Source organism: Kogia breviceps, chromosome 7 (assembly GCF_026419965.1).
Source record: "Kogia breviceps isolate mKogBre1 chromosome 7, mKogBre1 haplotype 1, whole genome shotgun sequence".
Lineage (NCBI taxonomy): Eukaryota > Metazoa > Chordata > Mammalia > Artiodactyla > Physeteridae > Kogia > Kogia breviceps.
The window spans coordinates 71,530,671-71,548,032 of NC_081316.1; the positions used below are offsets into that span (position 1 = coordinate 71,530,671).

At 39.5% G+C, this 17,362-nt stretch overlaps 1 protein-coding gene across 4 annotated transcripts in view; it reads right to left on the reverse strand.

Annotated features, from left to right (window-relative positions):
* The window catches only part of CFAP300 (cilia and flagella associated protein 300), a 29,911-nt gene extending 12,904 nt beyond the window's left edge, over positions 1 to 17,007 (reverse strand). For all 4 annotated transcript variants that reach the window (XM_059069912.2, XM_067039465.1, XM_067039467.1 and 1 more), the window contains exons 1-3: positions 16,841 to 17,007; positions 16,550 to 16,631; positions 4,456 to 4,531 (exon numbers count right to left, since the gene is read on the reverse strand). In XM_059069912.2, coding sequence (XP_058925895.1) covers positions 4,456 to 4,531; positions 16,550 to 16,631; positions 16,841 to 16,950 — 268 coding nt within the window. In that variant the 5' untranslated portion in view covers positions 16,951 to 17,007. The remainder of the gene's footprint in view (positions 1 to 4,455; positions 4,532 to 16,549; positions 16,632 to 16,840) is intronic.
* Between the last annotated feature and the right edge of the window lie 355 nt (positions 17,008 to 17,362).

The following is a 17,362-nucleotide window of genomic DNA, read 5'->3' on the forward strand; positions in this document are numbered from 1 at the left end:
TCAAAGTTCTAGGACGATTGCAGACTTAGATATGGTGTGTCCTCTCCCCAATATATTTGCTGGATCTCTGACCTGAGAAGCAATTTGAGCTTGAGAAGAGTAATGTTGCTGATTATCTGCCACTTCCTCCCTCTGGCTGTCCACCTAGAGTCTTGCTAGGACCTGTTGCTCTCATTCTGATCCTGAGCTGGGCTAGTGTGGAGGCAAGAAGAATGCCTGGAGCCAAGCACTGTGCATGCCTCAGTTATTTCAAAAGATACGCTGCTAAGAAAAGCTCCTTTTGTTCTAGAAGCAAAATCCTTCGGGGGATTAAAGTAAAAAGAAGACCCTTGAAAATGACAGAGTAGGTCTGAGTAATATTGGAAGACCAAAGAACGAGAGCAGTATAAAGCCAGACAATTTTCAAAGATGGGTTGGTGGCCATAGGATGAGGGACTGACATTGGGCAACATGCCATTTTAATAAATCTACCCTAGGTCTGACTTGGGGAGTGGCAGGAGGGTGTGGATGGTGAGAGAAGGTAATTGAATTTAAACCACTTAATCTGAAACATAGAAACAGAACTTGCTATGGACTAAATTGTGTCCCTCCAAAATTCATATGTTAAAGCCCTAACCCCCAAAGTGATGGTATTTTGAGATGGAGTCTTTGGGGGTGTAATTAGGGTTAGATGAGGTCATGGGTGGGATTAGGAGGACCTCAACACATGAATTTTGAAGAGATACAATCCAGTCCACAGCCTTTTGCCCCTGGACCCCCCAAATTCATGTCCTTCTCACATAAAAAATACATTGATTCTATCCCAAAAGCCCCCAAAGTCTTAACTCATTCCAGCAACAACCCTAAAGTCTAAAGTCCAAAGTCTCATCTAAATATCATCTAAATCAGATATGGGTGAGACTTGAGGTACAATTCATCCTGAGGCAAAACTCCTCTCCAGCTAAGAACCTGCAAAACAAGACAAGTTACATGCTTCCAAAATACAGTGGTGAGATAGGCATAGGATAGACATTTACATTCCAAAAGGGAGAAATAGGAAAGAAGATAGGGGTGATGGTCCGAAGCAAGCCTAGAACTTGGCAAGGCAAATTCCATTAGACTTTAAGCCTCAAGAATAATCCTCTTTGGTTCAATGTTCTGCTTTCCATACCTACTGGGGCGGTTCTTCCTCCAAGGAAGTGTGTTGTTGAAACTGAGGGGGTGACCCTGACGATCTCTGAATTGCCTTCTCAGTCCTTCTTCTCTTTTCTTGAAGAACAGCACATGCTTACAGGTGACTGGCTCCATGGTCTGGCCCTGTAGGATCTAAAAAGTCTGATAGCCTTCATTTTGTCTCATTTTTTTCTGTCTCCTTTAGTTCAAGCTGGCATGGCAGTGTCTTTGCTGGTACAATCCCATCTCTATTTCTGGCTTCTGATTCTGAAATGGCTGATTAAGCCCATGAGTTGCACCCATGATCTCTTTATCAAATGGTTGCTCAAGGACACACTTAGTGTTCTCTTCAGAACAAGCTTTCTCATTTTCTGCAATATGGATATGCTGAGTATTTTCCAAATCTTCAAGTTCTGGTACCATTTTGCTTAACAATTCCTTCTTCAATTCATCTTTCTCCTTCCATGTTTTACTATAACCATTCAGGAGGAAACAAGCCACTCCATCAATACTTTGCTTAGAAATCTCCTCAGCAAATATTAATTTTATCACTTACAAGTTCTATTTTCCACAAAAACACTAGAACACAGTTCAGCCAAGTTCTCTGCCATTTTATAACAAGGACTGCCTTCCTTCCAGTTTCTAATGCCATGTCATTTGCATCTGAGACCTCACCAGAATCAACCTTAACATCCATATTCTAGCATGCACCTCAAGACTCTTACAGACTATAACCATTACACAATTTCAATGCTACTTCCACATTTTTAGGTATTTTTACAGAAGCACTCCACTTGGTACCAAAATCTGTATTAGTCTGCTTGGGCTGCTGTCACAAAATACTGTAGACTGGGTAGTTTAAACAACAGACATTTATTTTTCCACAGTTCTCTAGGGTGGGAAGTCTAAAATCAAGATGTCAGCTGATTTAGTTCCTGGTGAGGACTCTTCCTGGCTTGCAAACGGCTGCCTTCTAGCTGTGTCCACATGTGACAGACTCTTATAAGAACACTAATCCCATCATGAGGGCCTCTCAAGACCTTATCTAAACCTGAAATCTCCCAAAGACCTCATCTCCAAATACTGTCACATCAGGAGTTAAGGCTTCAATATAAGAATTCGGGAGGGGACACAATCCAGTGCATAGCACACACTCTCTGTTATGTAGAAATTTGGTTAAATTATGTCTCCAGCATTATAAGTTTTACAATGCATCACTAAGATCACACAGAAAGTTAAGAATGTATTGTTTTCCCCCCTCAATACTAGCATTACAAAACACTGGACAGCTCCTTTTTATTTAGTGTCCAAGTCGGTGCTTTTCTGGAAACCCCGTTAATGTGGAAGTGACAGAGGCAAGATGAGTTAGTTCTAGAGCCTGGATTTGAATCTCAACTCCACCTGGCCAGCTATGTAAAACTGCACAAGTTACTTAGCTCATGCCTCTGACCCCTCATTTTTGAAATAGGGATATACAATAATACCTCTCTCAGAGTTGTTTTGAGAATTAAAGGAGGTAAATGTGCATAATGCCCTTAGCTGAGCACATAGGAAGCACCCATTACACGTTAGCCAAAGAAGGGCAAAGTATGTCTAAAAGAAGGGGGCCGTGGCAGCTGGCTGAGAGGATAAATCAGCACCAACAATTGGCAACGTAGGCAGCGTAGCCAGTAGTGAAGGAGATTCCATCATCACTCGCTTTAAACCTGGTTCACTTGCTTGAAAAATGTCTTTTCCCTCATTAAACAAAAGCTATTTCTTATGCTTATAAAGTCCCCCAGAGTAAAATTAGAGAGAAGATGGCTGATATATGAGAAAAAGAAGAAGAAAAGCAAATAGGAGATAAAAACAAGTTAATGGAAGAGTACAAGCAATCCACTAGAAACTTCTGTTTCTGAAATAGAGTGCTACCTCTTCTTCAGTTTTTCAGAGTACTTCTAATTGATTTTGTCAAGTACATGTGGAAGTTTAGAAGTTTAGAAGTTTCTTTTTGCAATGCCTTTTACAAAAATTAGAAAAAAGTCAGTGCTGTTTTGTGAAGTATGTACCAAAATGGGGGAAGGTAGAATGCCTATTTCAATGAACGTTATCTTTTGTAAACGAGTTTACTGAAGTTACTGTAAACATGGTTTGTAAACACTAATACGTGACTCTGATTATTTCCTTTTGAAGATTTGGAAATGGTAAATATATTTGCTTAGATACTCAGTTTAACTTTGTAAGTAGTCTGAAGATCACACTGTACTACCTTTTTGTTCTATAAATTTTGCAGTGGTCTTTAGCCAAAAGCAATAAAATTTGACCTACTAAGTCCAGCATCATGAACTGTTTGTAAACTTGTGCTTGACTAATACTTTATGAAAAGTTATTTTTGTGTAAGGTCACTAGAGTTCCACGAAAATACGTTGTAAGAATTTACCAAAACAACCCCATCTAATTTAAAATTAACTTACATTTTCTTGAGCACATATTCACATTACCAACCAGATTCTCCTTCTAATTGGAATGATAATTTATTCTATTGTTAAGAGGGCTCAACCTAAATTTTCAAATACAGTGTTCACATTTCTGTTTTCAAAATAGTCTTCTGTTAACTCTCTAATTTATTCCTTGACCTGAGAGTTATTTAAGAGATTTGAGTGTTATTAAGTGTTTAAATGTTTGGGTAATTTTCTTTAAAGATTTCTAGCTGTGTTTCAACGTACTATGAAAATATTATCTATATGAAGTTCTCCTTTTGAGAATTTAAGACTCTCTCCTCCATGATTTAATATATTATTTTTAAAGACTGTTCCATGGTGGCTGCCAGAAATCCATTCCCCTGACCCAACTGAAATTTTGCCCATGCATCCGCACATCCGTGGAATCTTACCTGACCCTTTCCCACTGGGTAGAATTGACCACTCCCCTCCTTTTGCTCCCATTGCTATGTTAGCACCTGTGATACATTATTGCACATATCTTAAAATATATCAGTGAGTTCCTTGAGTACACGTTTTCTCTTACTCACCTTTATGTTTCCTGCATCTGTCAGAGTCCATGAAAGGTGCACAATAAATACTTTCCAAACAAATGTAAACACTGAAAAATTGCTCTTAAGTGTTAAGCCAGGATAGCAGCAGTGGACTACCAGGGGAAAGACGCAGGGCAGGCCTGGCACAGTTGATAATATTTGACTTTGATGTTGTCAAGCAAATGAGTCATTATTCACAATTTATATTTTAATAATGAAAATTCCTGAGGTAAAATTTTGTTATAATAGTAAAATAGTAATCTGAAGAGATGAAAATAAATTTTATTTACCTAATGTAATCCACTGTCCAGAAGAATCTGAAAGTAACTTCAAATTGGGAATAACATTTGGATCTCTAAAAAAAGCCTAAAATACAAATTTGAGGGGGAAAAGTTAGATATATTATTATAAACAGTAATAAGAATTAACTTCTTAAATAACTATAGTAAAATCTCATTTAATTTAAATTGGGGAAGGATAATTTTAAATTGCTAAAATGTCTTAAGCAATAAATGTTTCATAAAGAAATGAAGTTCTGTTTCCTTCAAGTTGGAACAGTATGAACAATACTGGTATGTCCAAGTAGATACCTTGGGGACTAATTTAATAAATAGAAAGTAATGAATTACAGTGAAAAGTAAGAGGTTATATAATGTTTGAAAATTTTGTTTTCTTTCAACCTTGTTCTCCCAATTAACTGATGTAAGTAATCACTGCTTCCACTCTCCCCAACTAAATCTAAATCTAATTGTCAATTTAATTCTATCCAAGGGGCACATAGAAAAGTGATAAATTTCACTGCTTTAAAAAAATTTTTTTATACAGCAGGTTATTAGTCATCCATTTTATACACATCAGTGTATACACGTCAATCCAATTCTCCCAATTCATCACACCACCACCCCAACCCCTCGCCGCTTTCCCCACTTGGTGTCCATACGTTTGTTCTCTACATCTGTGTCTCTATTTCTGCCCTGCAAACCAGTTCATCTGTACCATTTTCCAGGTTCCACATATATGCGTTACTAGACAATATTTGTTTTTCTCTTTCTGACTTACTTCACTCTGTATGACAGTCTCTAGATGCATCCACATCTCTACAAATGACCCAATTTCATTCCTTTTTATGGCTAATATTCCATTGTACAACATCTTTATCCATTCATCTGTCAGTGGGCATTTAGGTTGCTTCCATGACCTGGCTACTGTAAATAGCGCTGCAATGAACAATGGGGTGCATGTGTCTTTTTGAACTATGGTTTTCTCTGGGTATATGCCCAGTAGTGGGATTGCTGGGTCATATGGTAATTCTATTTCTGTTTTTTTAAGGAACCTCCATACTGTTCTCCATAGTGGCTGTATCAATTTACATTCCCACCAAAAGTGCAAGAGGGTTCCCTTTTCTCCACACCCTCTCCAGCATTTGTTGTTTGTAGATTTTCTGATGATGTCCATTCTAACTGGTGTGAGGTGATACCTCATTGTAGTTTTGATTTGCATTTCTCTAATTATTAGTGATGTTGAGCAGCTTTTCATGTGCTTCTTGGCCATCTGTATGTCTTCTTTGGAGAAATGTCTATTTAGGTTTTCTGCCCATTTTTGGATTGGGTTGTTTGTTTTTTTAATATTGAGCTGCATGACCTGTTTACATATTTTGGAGATTAATCCTTTTTCTGTTGATTCATTTACAAATACTTTCTCCCATTCTGAGGGTTGTCTTTTCGTCTTGTTTATGGTTTCCTTTACTGTGCAAAAGCTTTTAAGTTTCATTAGGTCCCATTTGTTTATTTTTGTTTTTATTTCCATTACTATAGGAGGTGGATCAAAAAAGATCTTGCTGTGATTTATGTCAAAGTGTGTTCTTCCTACGTTTTCCTCTAAGAGTTTTACAGTGTCCGGTCTTACATCTAGGTCTGTAATCAATTTTGAGTTTATTTTTGTGTATGGTGTTAGGGAGTATTCTAATTTCATTCTTTTACATGTAGCTGTCCAGTTTTCCCAGCACCACTTAAGTAAGTAATCACTGCTTCCACTCTCCCCAATGAAATCTAAATCTAATTGTCAATTTAATTCTATCCAAGGGGTACATAGAAAAGTGATAAATTTCACTTCTTAAAAAATGAAAACTTTCTGTACGGCAAAAGAAAGAAAAGTAGCCAAGAATTTTATTTCCAGTCACCAGCAGTTGACTCTGGCTGAAAAGATCTGAAGAGAAACTTATTAAAATTATCTTAGGCAGTCTACATAATCATCAGGAGATGTAGAGAGTCAGGCTAAGTGCTGGGCCCTCAGAATAACACAAAATCATATGTAGAACTGCCCTGATGAGGAAACAGTCATCCTTGCTATAGTCCCATCAAGCACTAAAAAGAGCTACCATGATCCTTTCCTCACCAAGGCTACTGCTGTGCCAGGACTACCCTAACTGAAAGCTGGATGCCTTTGCCACCACCTTTGCCATAAAAAGTCAGGATTCTGTGTGTACCTCTTTCCTTAAGTTGCTCACTTTTCAAAAACTGGTTTTGCACTGATAAATCTGGTTGGTAGCACTAGATCCCAGGTTTGTGCTCTGAGTGCAGAAGAGGCAAGTATTACACAGTAAAGGAAACCATCAACAAAATGAAACGGCAACCTACTGAACAGGGAAAATATTTGCAAATCACATATCTGATAAGGGGTTAATATCCAAAGTACATAAGGAACTCATACAGCTCAGTAACAACAGCAACAACAAAACCCCTAAAAATCTGTTTAAAAAATGGGCAGAGAATCTGAATAGACATTTTTCCAAAGAAGACAAACAGATGATGAACAGGCACGTGAAAAGATGCTCCACACTAACCATCAGGGAAATGCAAATCAAAACCACAATGAGGTATCACTTCACACCTGTTGGAATAGCTATCAACAAAAAGACAAGAAATAACAAGTGTTGGCAAGGATGTGAAGAAAAGGGAACCCTCGTGCACTGTTGGTGGGAATGTGAATTTGTGCAGCTACTATGGAAAACAGTATGGAGGTTCCTCAAAAAATAGAACTACCATATTATCCAGCACTCCACTTCTGAGTATTTATCCAAAGAATACAAAAACTCTAATTCAAAAAGCTATAGGGACTTCCCTGGCAGTCTAGTGGTTAAGACTTCACCTTCCAATGCAGGGGGTGTGGGTTCGATCCCTGGTCGGGGAACTAAGATGCCACACGCCTCGGGGCCAAGAAACCAAAACATAAAACAGAAGCAATACGGTAACAAATTCAATAAAGACTTTAAAAATGTGCACATCAAAAAGCTATATGGGGCCTCCCTGGTGGCGCAGTGGCTGAGAATCTGCCTGCCAATGCAGGGGATGCAGATTCGAGCCCCGGTCTGGGAAGATCCCACATGCCGCAGACATGTGGCCCGTGAGCCACAACTACTGAGCCTGCGCGTCCAGAGCCTGTGCTCCGCAACAAGAGAGGCCGCGATAGTGAGAGGCCCGCGCACAGCGATGAAGAGTGGCCCCCCCTCACCGCCAACTAGAGAAAGCCCTCTCACAGAAACAGACCCGACACAGCCAAAAATAAATAAACTAATAAATTAAAAAAAAAAAAGTTATATGCATCCCTATTTCATTGCAGCATTATTTACAATACCCAAGATATGGAAACAACCTAAATGACCTAAATGTCCATAGATGAATGAATGGATAAAGAAGTTGTGGTGTACACACACACATACACACTGGAATACTACTCAGTCATAAAAAAGAATGAAATCTTGCCATTTGCAACAACATAGATGGACCTTGAGGGTATTATGTTAAATGAAATGTCAAACAGAGAAAGACAAATAGTCCATCGTTTCACTTATATATGCAATCTAAAAAAACAGAACAAACCAAACCAAACAAATAGATATAGAAAGCACACTGGTTGTTGCCAGAGAGAAGGGCTGGGAGGTGAATGAAATGGGTGAAGGGGTTGAAGAAGCACAAACTTCCAGTTACAAAATAAGTAAGTTATAGGTATGTAATGGACAGCATGGTGACTATAATTAATATACTGTATTGCATATTTGAAAGTTGCTAAGAGAATAAAATTTAAAACTTCTCATCACAAGAAATTTTGTAACTCTGTATGGTGACAGATGATAACTAGACTTACTGTGGTGATCATTTCGCAGTACATACTAGTATCAAATCATTATGTTGTACACCTGAAACTAATATAATATCATGTCAATTATATCTAAAAACAGGCAAGTGTTTTGGATTCCACTTCAGACTTCCTAAAAATTGAAAGGTGGAAATCACTCCAAATCACATGTATGTTCAAGAAGTGTTGGGCAGTCAGAAAACATAATGATGTCCATGATGAGAAGTAAAGAAAAAGAGAACAATAGACTGGGAGGAAATATTTGCAACAAATTTGATTTAAAAGGTGGGGGAGGGGGCTTCCCTGGTGGCGCAGTGGTTAAAAATCCACCTGCCAATGCAGGGGACATGGGTTTGAGCCCTGGTCCGGGAAGATCCCACATGCCGTGAAGCAACTCAGCCCGTGAGCCACAACTACTGAGCCTGTGCTCTAGAGCCTGCGAGCCACAACTACTGAGCCCATGTGCCACAACTACTGAAGCCCTCGTGCCTAGAGCCTGTGCTCTGCAACGAGAAACCACCACAATGACAAGCCAGCACACCACAACAAAGAGTAGCCTCCATTTGCCACAACTAGAGAAAGCCCGCGCAGCAACACAGACCCAAAGCAGCCAAAAATAAATAAATAAATTTTTTAAAAATGGTGGGGGAGGATGACATCAGTGGTTTAAAAAAAGCCCAATATTTATAAGAAAAACTGACAGCCTGATTTAAACATAGCCAAAGGATACAAAAAGTCATGTAAAAATTACAAATAGCCAATAAACTTATGAAAAGATGCTCAACTTCAAGAGCAGTGAGAGAAATGAAAATAAAAACCAGAAGATCAGTTTACTCATTATATTAGCAAGATTTTAAAAGACTAGTAACAGACTTCCCTGGTGGTCAAGACTCCGTGCTTCCACTGCAGGGGACACGGGTTTGATCCCTGGTTGGGGAACTAAGATTCCACATGCTGCACAGTGTGGCCAAAAAGATAAAAAGACTTTTGTTCAGAGTACCGGAAGATACACAATCTTACATACTGCTGGTGGAAGTGTGAATTTTTACCACCTTTGGGGAAGTATTGGATACTATCTTGAACTTTAAAAACATGTATAGCTTATGAGCCAAGAAATTCCACTTTTAGGTATGTGTCATATAAAAATGAAACCACCAATAGAAAAAATTTATGTGCAAGGAATTTTTTTAATAGCATTGTTTGCGGTGTCAAAACCTGGAAACTTCAGTGCCCATCAGTAGAATGATTGAATAAAATGGCTGAATAATAATAAAATAAAAGTGGTTGAACACAGTATAACTATACTAGATGGTGTGCAGTTACTGAAAAGAAAGTATTAGAATAGTATGTAAGCTCCATATGCTTTTTCTCTTATTCACTGCTATATCCCCAGGGCCTGGCATTTAGCAGTTACTCAATAAACATTTACTGTATTAAATTTGAAGGAAAGCTGTATTTTGAGTAAAAAGAGTAGTTTAAAAGTAATATGTTTGAAAAAACAGAACAAAATAAAACCTCTATTTATATGAACATAAACAAAAGTATGGAAGAATATATACCAAACATTAACAAGTCACCTAAGAAGTGGTGGTTGTATAGGCTTGTGGGAAGAGAGGGGTTGAGAGGGTTGGATTTGATACAGAAAGATTGTTGACTCTTTGTTCTTTTTGTTTAGATTGTTGCAGTAAATATCTTATTCTGACACTCCCTTTAAGCTATCACTCTCTTTACCTAAATAGCTTCTTGAAAGAGGAGTCTATCTTGTTTCACTTCTCTACCAGTTATTCTTCTGTATCTGGCTCCTGCTGCCATCACTCAATTGAAAGTACACTTGACATCACAATTCCAAAAATCAAATGGACGCAGTCCCTGCTCTCATAGAGTTTACAGATGAAAAGGGAAGATATTAAGTAACACGCCATGAGTGTTATGAAGAAATGCAGGGTGCTATAATGCAGGTACGTAATAGGCAGATCTACTCTAATGGTTTTGGGAAGAAAGGTTAATGCAGAAAGAACATTTAGGTTTAGATCTAAAAGGTGAGTAGGAGTCAGCTGGGCAAAAGGTATACTGGTAAATTGTTAACAACTGATACCCCTTTCTCCCTGCCAAAAGCCCTGATTTGTAGCACTTGCTGATTTCCAGGGTGGATTTCAAGTTGCCAAAAGCTTAACAACCAGCAAAGCTTCCTGAAAATGTAGCAGTTAGGCTGTCCTGAGCTGGTTCCAGCATGACACTGGCAAGACTATTTTTCAATATGGAGAAAATGTCAAGTCTGTAAGGGGAGAATGGAGGGGACTTCCCATTGAAGAAAAGTAATGAGGTTCAGTGTGACCAGAGTTGATGGGCCGATGGTCTGATGAGGTTGGGGAGTTAAATTGGACCTTCTAGGTCAAGTCAAAAATTTTTATCTTAATCTAATATTGATCAGTATTTTGAGTTTAAGGGCAGTTGGAAGACCCTGAAGAGATCTTTCCAGAGGAAAGATGTGATTAGAGTCATATTTTTAAAAGCTCATTCCTACTGCAGCGTGGAGATGAATTGAAGGGCTGTAAAGAGACTGATTAGGAGGGATGGTACTACTATAATCCAGAAAGGTCTGATGTTCACATGAGAATGCTATCATGTCAAAATGATATCAAGTGGGAGGGATAGAAGTGGATGGATTCAATGAATATTTAGAAGAAGGGACAAAGGGAGAAGGAGAAATCAAAGATGACTCTTAGAATTTTTGCATGAATAAGGCAGAATGAATGTCATTTAATGAGAGGCAAAAGTGGAGAGGACCAGGTATGTGGGTGAAAATTAGTACATTCAACAAGTATTTGTGAATGTCTACATTATGCCAAGCAAGACAAAGTCTCTGTTCTCATGTTGTTTACATTCTAATGGTGGAGGTTAAAGGTAAACAATTTACAGGTATCATATATGCCCAATTACAAAAGTCTTCCCCAAAATTATTCTTCAGAAAAAAGGGAAGTTGCCTTATAACTTTAAAAAGTCAAATAAAGAGTGTTTGTGCGATTATTTTAATTTATATAATACACATCTTGAAAAGATACACATATGCTGGAATTAACCCCAATTAATACTCATTTTGAATGCTTTTTAGAGGTCTTCTGAAGAATCAGCAAAAGGGGGAATTTAATTCAGATTTAGTAATTATCCCTGGGGGGTATCGACTTACAATTACATTTTAAATGTCATAATGAAAGGAAGTAGGTTAACTGGCCTACAGTGAATTGGCCTGGAGCCAATGGAAATAAGTCTTCATAAAGGCCCCTCAAAGCAACAGTTGTTGTTATTGAAATCACAATTATACACCTGAAGAATGAATTTTTTTTAAGAAAACAAAAAACCCTGCCCTAATGTGTACAAATGGTATTTTGGGTTATAGAATTTCCAGTGAGACATTAGACCGGATTCTCTGAATCTCAGATAGCTTTAGGAAAGCTGATATCCTTTGGAAAAATATTTGATTCACAAACTAGTTCCAGTGATAACAAAGATACTCAGGTCAAATGCATGCGAAGATTTGCATAAACTTGTTTCATAAAATGTGAGAGTAGAAACATATTTCTAAATATTTTATATAACAGTTTAAATGTATGTTTATTATATGTCACACATATGAAATATAAGTAGATGTTTGACTTTATCATCTATCTGGCAGACTGCTGATTTCTGATCCAATATCAAATCTCTCCTTCCTTAAAGAATCCCAATTTTATTTGGAACAGCAATGTGCTCAGCTAAACATTTGCAGTTCCTAGCAGTCTCTGTGGTATGTGGTCCTGAGATGTAAGCAGAGTCTGGTCATGAGATATAATGTGTTGTGCGGATCTTCAGAAAACTGTTTAAATTAAGGAGCTCCCTTGCAGGACATATGGAAGATTCCTGTCATTATCCCTAGTCCATGGTGAGGATGCCAACACTATATACTAAGCCCAGAGCTCTCTCTTGAGACTCAAAGTGAGATAATATATTGAACTATCTAGGATACTGCCACTTGTATGCACCTCAAATTTAGCATGCCTGAAACTGAACTCATTTTCATTATATATTCTTTTCCACTTTCTGTGTATTTAAATCTGCCACTCTAATCAACCAAATCAAAAACTTGGTCATCCTACATGTTGCCCTTTGCCTAACTCTCAATTATCTTATCAACCCCTGAGTACTACGTTTTTCATAAACGTCTCTCCAGGCCATCCCGGTGCCCCTGTCATTTTTTTTTTTTTTTTTTTTTTTGCGGTACGCAGGCCTCTCACTGTTGTGGAGCACAGGCTCTGGACGTGCAAGCTCAGTGGCCATGACTCACGGGCCTAGCCGCTCCGCGGCATGTGGGGTCTTCCAGGACCGGGGCACGAACCCGTCTCAACCACTGTGCCACCAGGGAAGCCCCAGGTGCCCCTGTCTTAATTCAGGGTATCACCATATACTGTCTGGAAGATAACAGTTTCCAATTTGTTCTCACTGCTTCTAGACTCAGTCCTAACAATCTACCTTCCATACTTCTGCCAGGTGATCTCAGTACTTTAAATTTTACTGTCTTGCTGAAAACCTTTCAGCAACTCCTCACCAGCTAGATAAAGTCTAAACTCCTTTGTATGGCACATAAAGTCTTATACAATATCATCCCACCCATCTGTCTAAAATAATCCCACTTTGTCTACCTGACAAACTCCTACTCATCTTTCAGGCCCTAGCTCAAGTGCCCTCTTTTGGAAACCCTCCTTTAACCACCTCAGTCAAAAATGACCTCTTTCAGGCTTCCCTGGTGGCGCAGCGGTTGAGAGTCCGCCTGCCGATGCAGGGGACGCGGGTTCGTGTCCCGGTCTGGGAAGATCCCACGTGCCGCGAAGCAGCTGGTCCCGTGAGCCATGGCTGCTGAGCCTGCGCATCCGGAGCCTGAGACCACTTTCTCTTTGTGCCACTACAGTACCTTGTGCATGTTATGTTTTATATCACTTCTCATTTTGAAATGCAATTTTTGGTCTGTTTCCTTCTCTTTAACTGTGTATTGTTCATCCGTACAGACTTAGGAACTAAAGAAATATTTGCTGGATGAATATTTCCTTCTTTCCTTCCATCTACTTACTACCTCACAAATAAACTTTTGGAACATAATTTGTTTTTAAATTGAAAGGGAAAATTCATAATCTGGAATCCTAGTTTAAGCAGTACCCTTCATTCAGTTATAGTTTTTGTAGTAGAAATGACATGGGAGTTGGAGTCAAAGGCCTGGGTTTTGCCATTTGCTGGGCAAGCTTGCACAAATTATTTAACCATTCTGAGCTTCAGTTTCCTCAGCTGTAAAACGGGGGTCAAAACACCAAATTTACCAGATTGTTGTAAAGATTAGTGATAAATGTATAAAAAGTGCTGAAAGCTAAATGTGGCACATGAGTCACTACTGCTTTGGGAAAACACTTTGTAAAGTAGTATACAAATGTTAATAACAATAACAGCACTTATTATGAGCCAGGCATTTTGCTAAATATTTTATATAATTCATTTAATCTTCATAATAATCCCATCAGATATTCAGCATTATTTTCATTTTCAAAAAGACAAGCACTGTGACCATTTTGCAGAAAAGTAAACAGAGGCTAAAGAAGGTTAAGTAACTTGCCCAATGTCATACAGCCAGTAAGTGGCAAGAGTTGGAATTTCAACAGAGACAGCTAACTTGAGGCCAAATGAGCGGGCGATTCAGGTTTTGTAGGGCTCTAAGCATAAACAATTTTAGGGACTCTAAGAATATAAAACCTCTACTTTTGAAAACTCCCAAAACATGTGAACATACTGCTGGAGTATCTCCAAGTTCCTTGGAAGGGGATTCTCTAAGTGAGGAGCTTTAGCTAGTGAGGGGCCCTGAAGATTCATTAGCTTCAAGGTAAATCTCCTTCTGGGCCATGCTCTTAGCCACAGTGCTTTATTTCCTCCAAATTAGTTACATGAGTAAAAATAATGATTGTATGAATACAGTCCTTTAAATTGAAAAATGGGAATAATACTGTCTACCTCACAGGAAAAAATTAGGATAAATAAACATGAAGATATTGAAAATTAGTTTGAAAAAAATTGCCTGCTATTATGGAAATTTGTTGTGCTTTATGGATGAATTTTTTTTTTTTTTTTTTTGCGGTATGCGGGCCTCTCACTGTTGTGGCGTCTCCCGTTGCGGAGCACAGGCTCCGGACGCACAGGCTCAGCGGCCATGGCTCACGGGCTTAGTTGCTCCGCGGCATGTGGGATCTTCCCGGACCAGGGCACGAACCTGTGTCTCCTGCATCGGCAGGCGGATTCTCAACCACTGCGCCACCAGGGAAGCCCTATGGATGAATTTTGATTTTGTTGAAGAACTCTGTGTCTATTGAACAAGCCAAATTAATTCTACACCCTTCCCTATGAAATTTTTCTGACACCAATGACCCTCCAATTGAGTGATCTTTTTTTTTCCTTGTGCCTAGGGTACCTTATATATTCTCCAGTATAGCAATTATTTTGTCTTGTAGAGAATTCTTTACATTTCTAGCTTCCAAAACTGTACACATCACTTACAAGCTGGGATGAGGTCTCTTTATCTTTTTAATACCTCCCAGCAGGGATACAGTAAGTATCCAACAAATATTTATTGAGTAAATGACTTATATTAAAAATTGTACAGCACTCTAAACTTCAGCAAATTAAAATTCTGATCATCTCCTTTAAAAAATATATTAATTTGAGAGCCAGTACTGGCATAAATGAAAAATATTAAAAACTATATACAAACCTTACCATGAATATTTGAGAAATGTCATTAATGCCATCATCAGTGGCATATTATATTAACATTATAACACTAACTTAGGTAAAGGGAAAGAGACATTTAACCAATTTACCCTCTGTTCAGGGTTGAAGAGTATTCCACCCTCAACCCCCTACCCAAAATTCGTGTCCTTCTTGGAACCTCAGAAAGTGACCTTAGTTGGAAACAGGGTTGTTGCAGATATAATTAGTTAAAATGAGGTTATACTGGAGTAGGCTGGGCTCTTAATTCGATATGACTGGTGTTGTTATAAAAAGAGAAGAGACACAGTCATGGACACATGATGAGAGAGAGCTACGTGACTTTGACAGAGGTAGAGATTCAAGTTCTGCAGCTGCAAGCCAAGGAGTGCCAAGGACTGCTGGCAACCATGAGAAGCTAGGAAGAGGTAAGGAAGGATTTGTCTCTATAGATTTCAGAGAGAGCATAACCCTGCTGACACCCTGATTTTGAACTTCTAGCCTCCAAAACTGTAAGACAATACGTTTCTGTTGTTTTAAGCCACCCAGTTTGTGGTACTTTGCTACAGCAGCCCTGGGAAACTAATTTCCCTTACAGTAAATAATTTGGTTTCTTAACTAGGCTAATATTTTCTTCACTGCAGTATCATTCTGTATGAGATGATCTGATTTTTTTATTTGTTGGCAGTGTTGCCACGGGTCTGTAAGATCCTTGAAAGCCAGGCTCCTGTCTGTCTTGTTCCTTCTAGCAACCCCACCACTTGACAGAACTCCTAGCACATGGTAGCTCTGGGAAGTGTTTGTGAATGAGTAAATAAACTATGCCAACTATTCTACAGTCAATGCCTGAAGGGCATGAATGGCAAAGATAATATCAGAAACCATAACAGTATTTTCCATTTAATTGAGGATTAAAAAACTTCAGGATTTTAAATAACGTGAATGAAATTTAACAAATACACCAGAATTTGCACCTTCAAATGAGTTTTTCCCTTTCAAAGCAGCTACCTCTACCAGCTAAAGACTTATTCCAATAACTCTGCCACTGCTTAAGACTTTTTCTGGAATTCTTCATTGGAACTGCTAATACAGCCTGTACTCACAGGGTAGACTTGATTTCGAGAAACAACCAAAAGTAATTTGAAGCTAACTCTAGTAAATAAAGCTGGTGATAAAGCTAGATAATATTTTAAAATTAGGTGTACCTATTAAAAGAGAGACCAATTTTCTAGCGAGACTGACTTTTCAAAATGGAAAAGTTCTATATGGCAGGATACTGAAGATGAGCTAATTTATGGTGATACAAAATGTTAAAGTTCCTCTTAAAACTGATCATTTGAACCTTTTTATTATTCTCAAACTCCAAGAAAACGACGTCACTAAGTAATGGCGTCTTCACAAGAATTTATGCCGAAGTGGGAAAAAATGTAAAATCAGCAGTGGTCCAAGGAACTCTCCAACCCCCATACCAACCATAACGAAATCATCCTTCCGATAAACCTGAAACGTCTGGTCAAACCCGAACGCCTGCGCCTTGATTCTACCCAGCATGGACCTGGGGCAGAGAAGAGAAAGACAGTCAACTTGGGGTAGCATCCTCTGGGGGAGCACATTCAGCCCGTCCCACCCACGGAGTCTGCCCCTCGCCCCTGTTACTGCTGCCTCCCGGTTTCACTCAGGAAGGGGCCGCCTCGCCGCCCGACCCGCGTCTCCGCAGGCGCGAAGACCGAGGTGCTCTTCTCTTCCTGCCCCTCGGCCTCTCACCACTGGCGGAGCCGGCTGGTGGTCTCCGGGGTGCTCAGAGACTGGAAGGTTTTCTGAGGCAGGAATCTGAAGTAGTAGCCGCCCAAAGGCCCCAGCTCCCCAGCCGCCATCTCTGTCTTGGCTGCGCTGAGCCAGGGCCGTTTCCATAGCAACGCGGGGCCGTTTCCATAGCAACGCGGCGCCCGTTGGGTGGGCCAGAGGCTGCGGGGGCGGGGCCAGAGTGGGGCGGGGCCACGGGTCTACCTAGGCCGAGGAGATCCGCCTCCCGGCCCGGCGGCAGCTAGCCGAGGAAAAATACCACTTGGGGTTTCGGGGCGCCGCTACCTCAGCTCCTCCCGAGAGCGTATTGTCAGTCTCGCTCCTTCACGCCGTCTTAGCGGTGCTGGAAACTAGGGGTCGGGGGCGGAGAAAAATTGCCAGTACATACTTGTTGAAATTAACTCGAGAGTAATTACGCCGCGTGGGTTAATTTCTTAGTCTCAAACGCTGTAACCTTAGATTTATAGCTATCTAAGTTTAGTG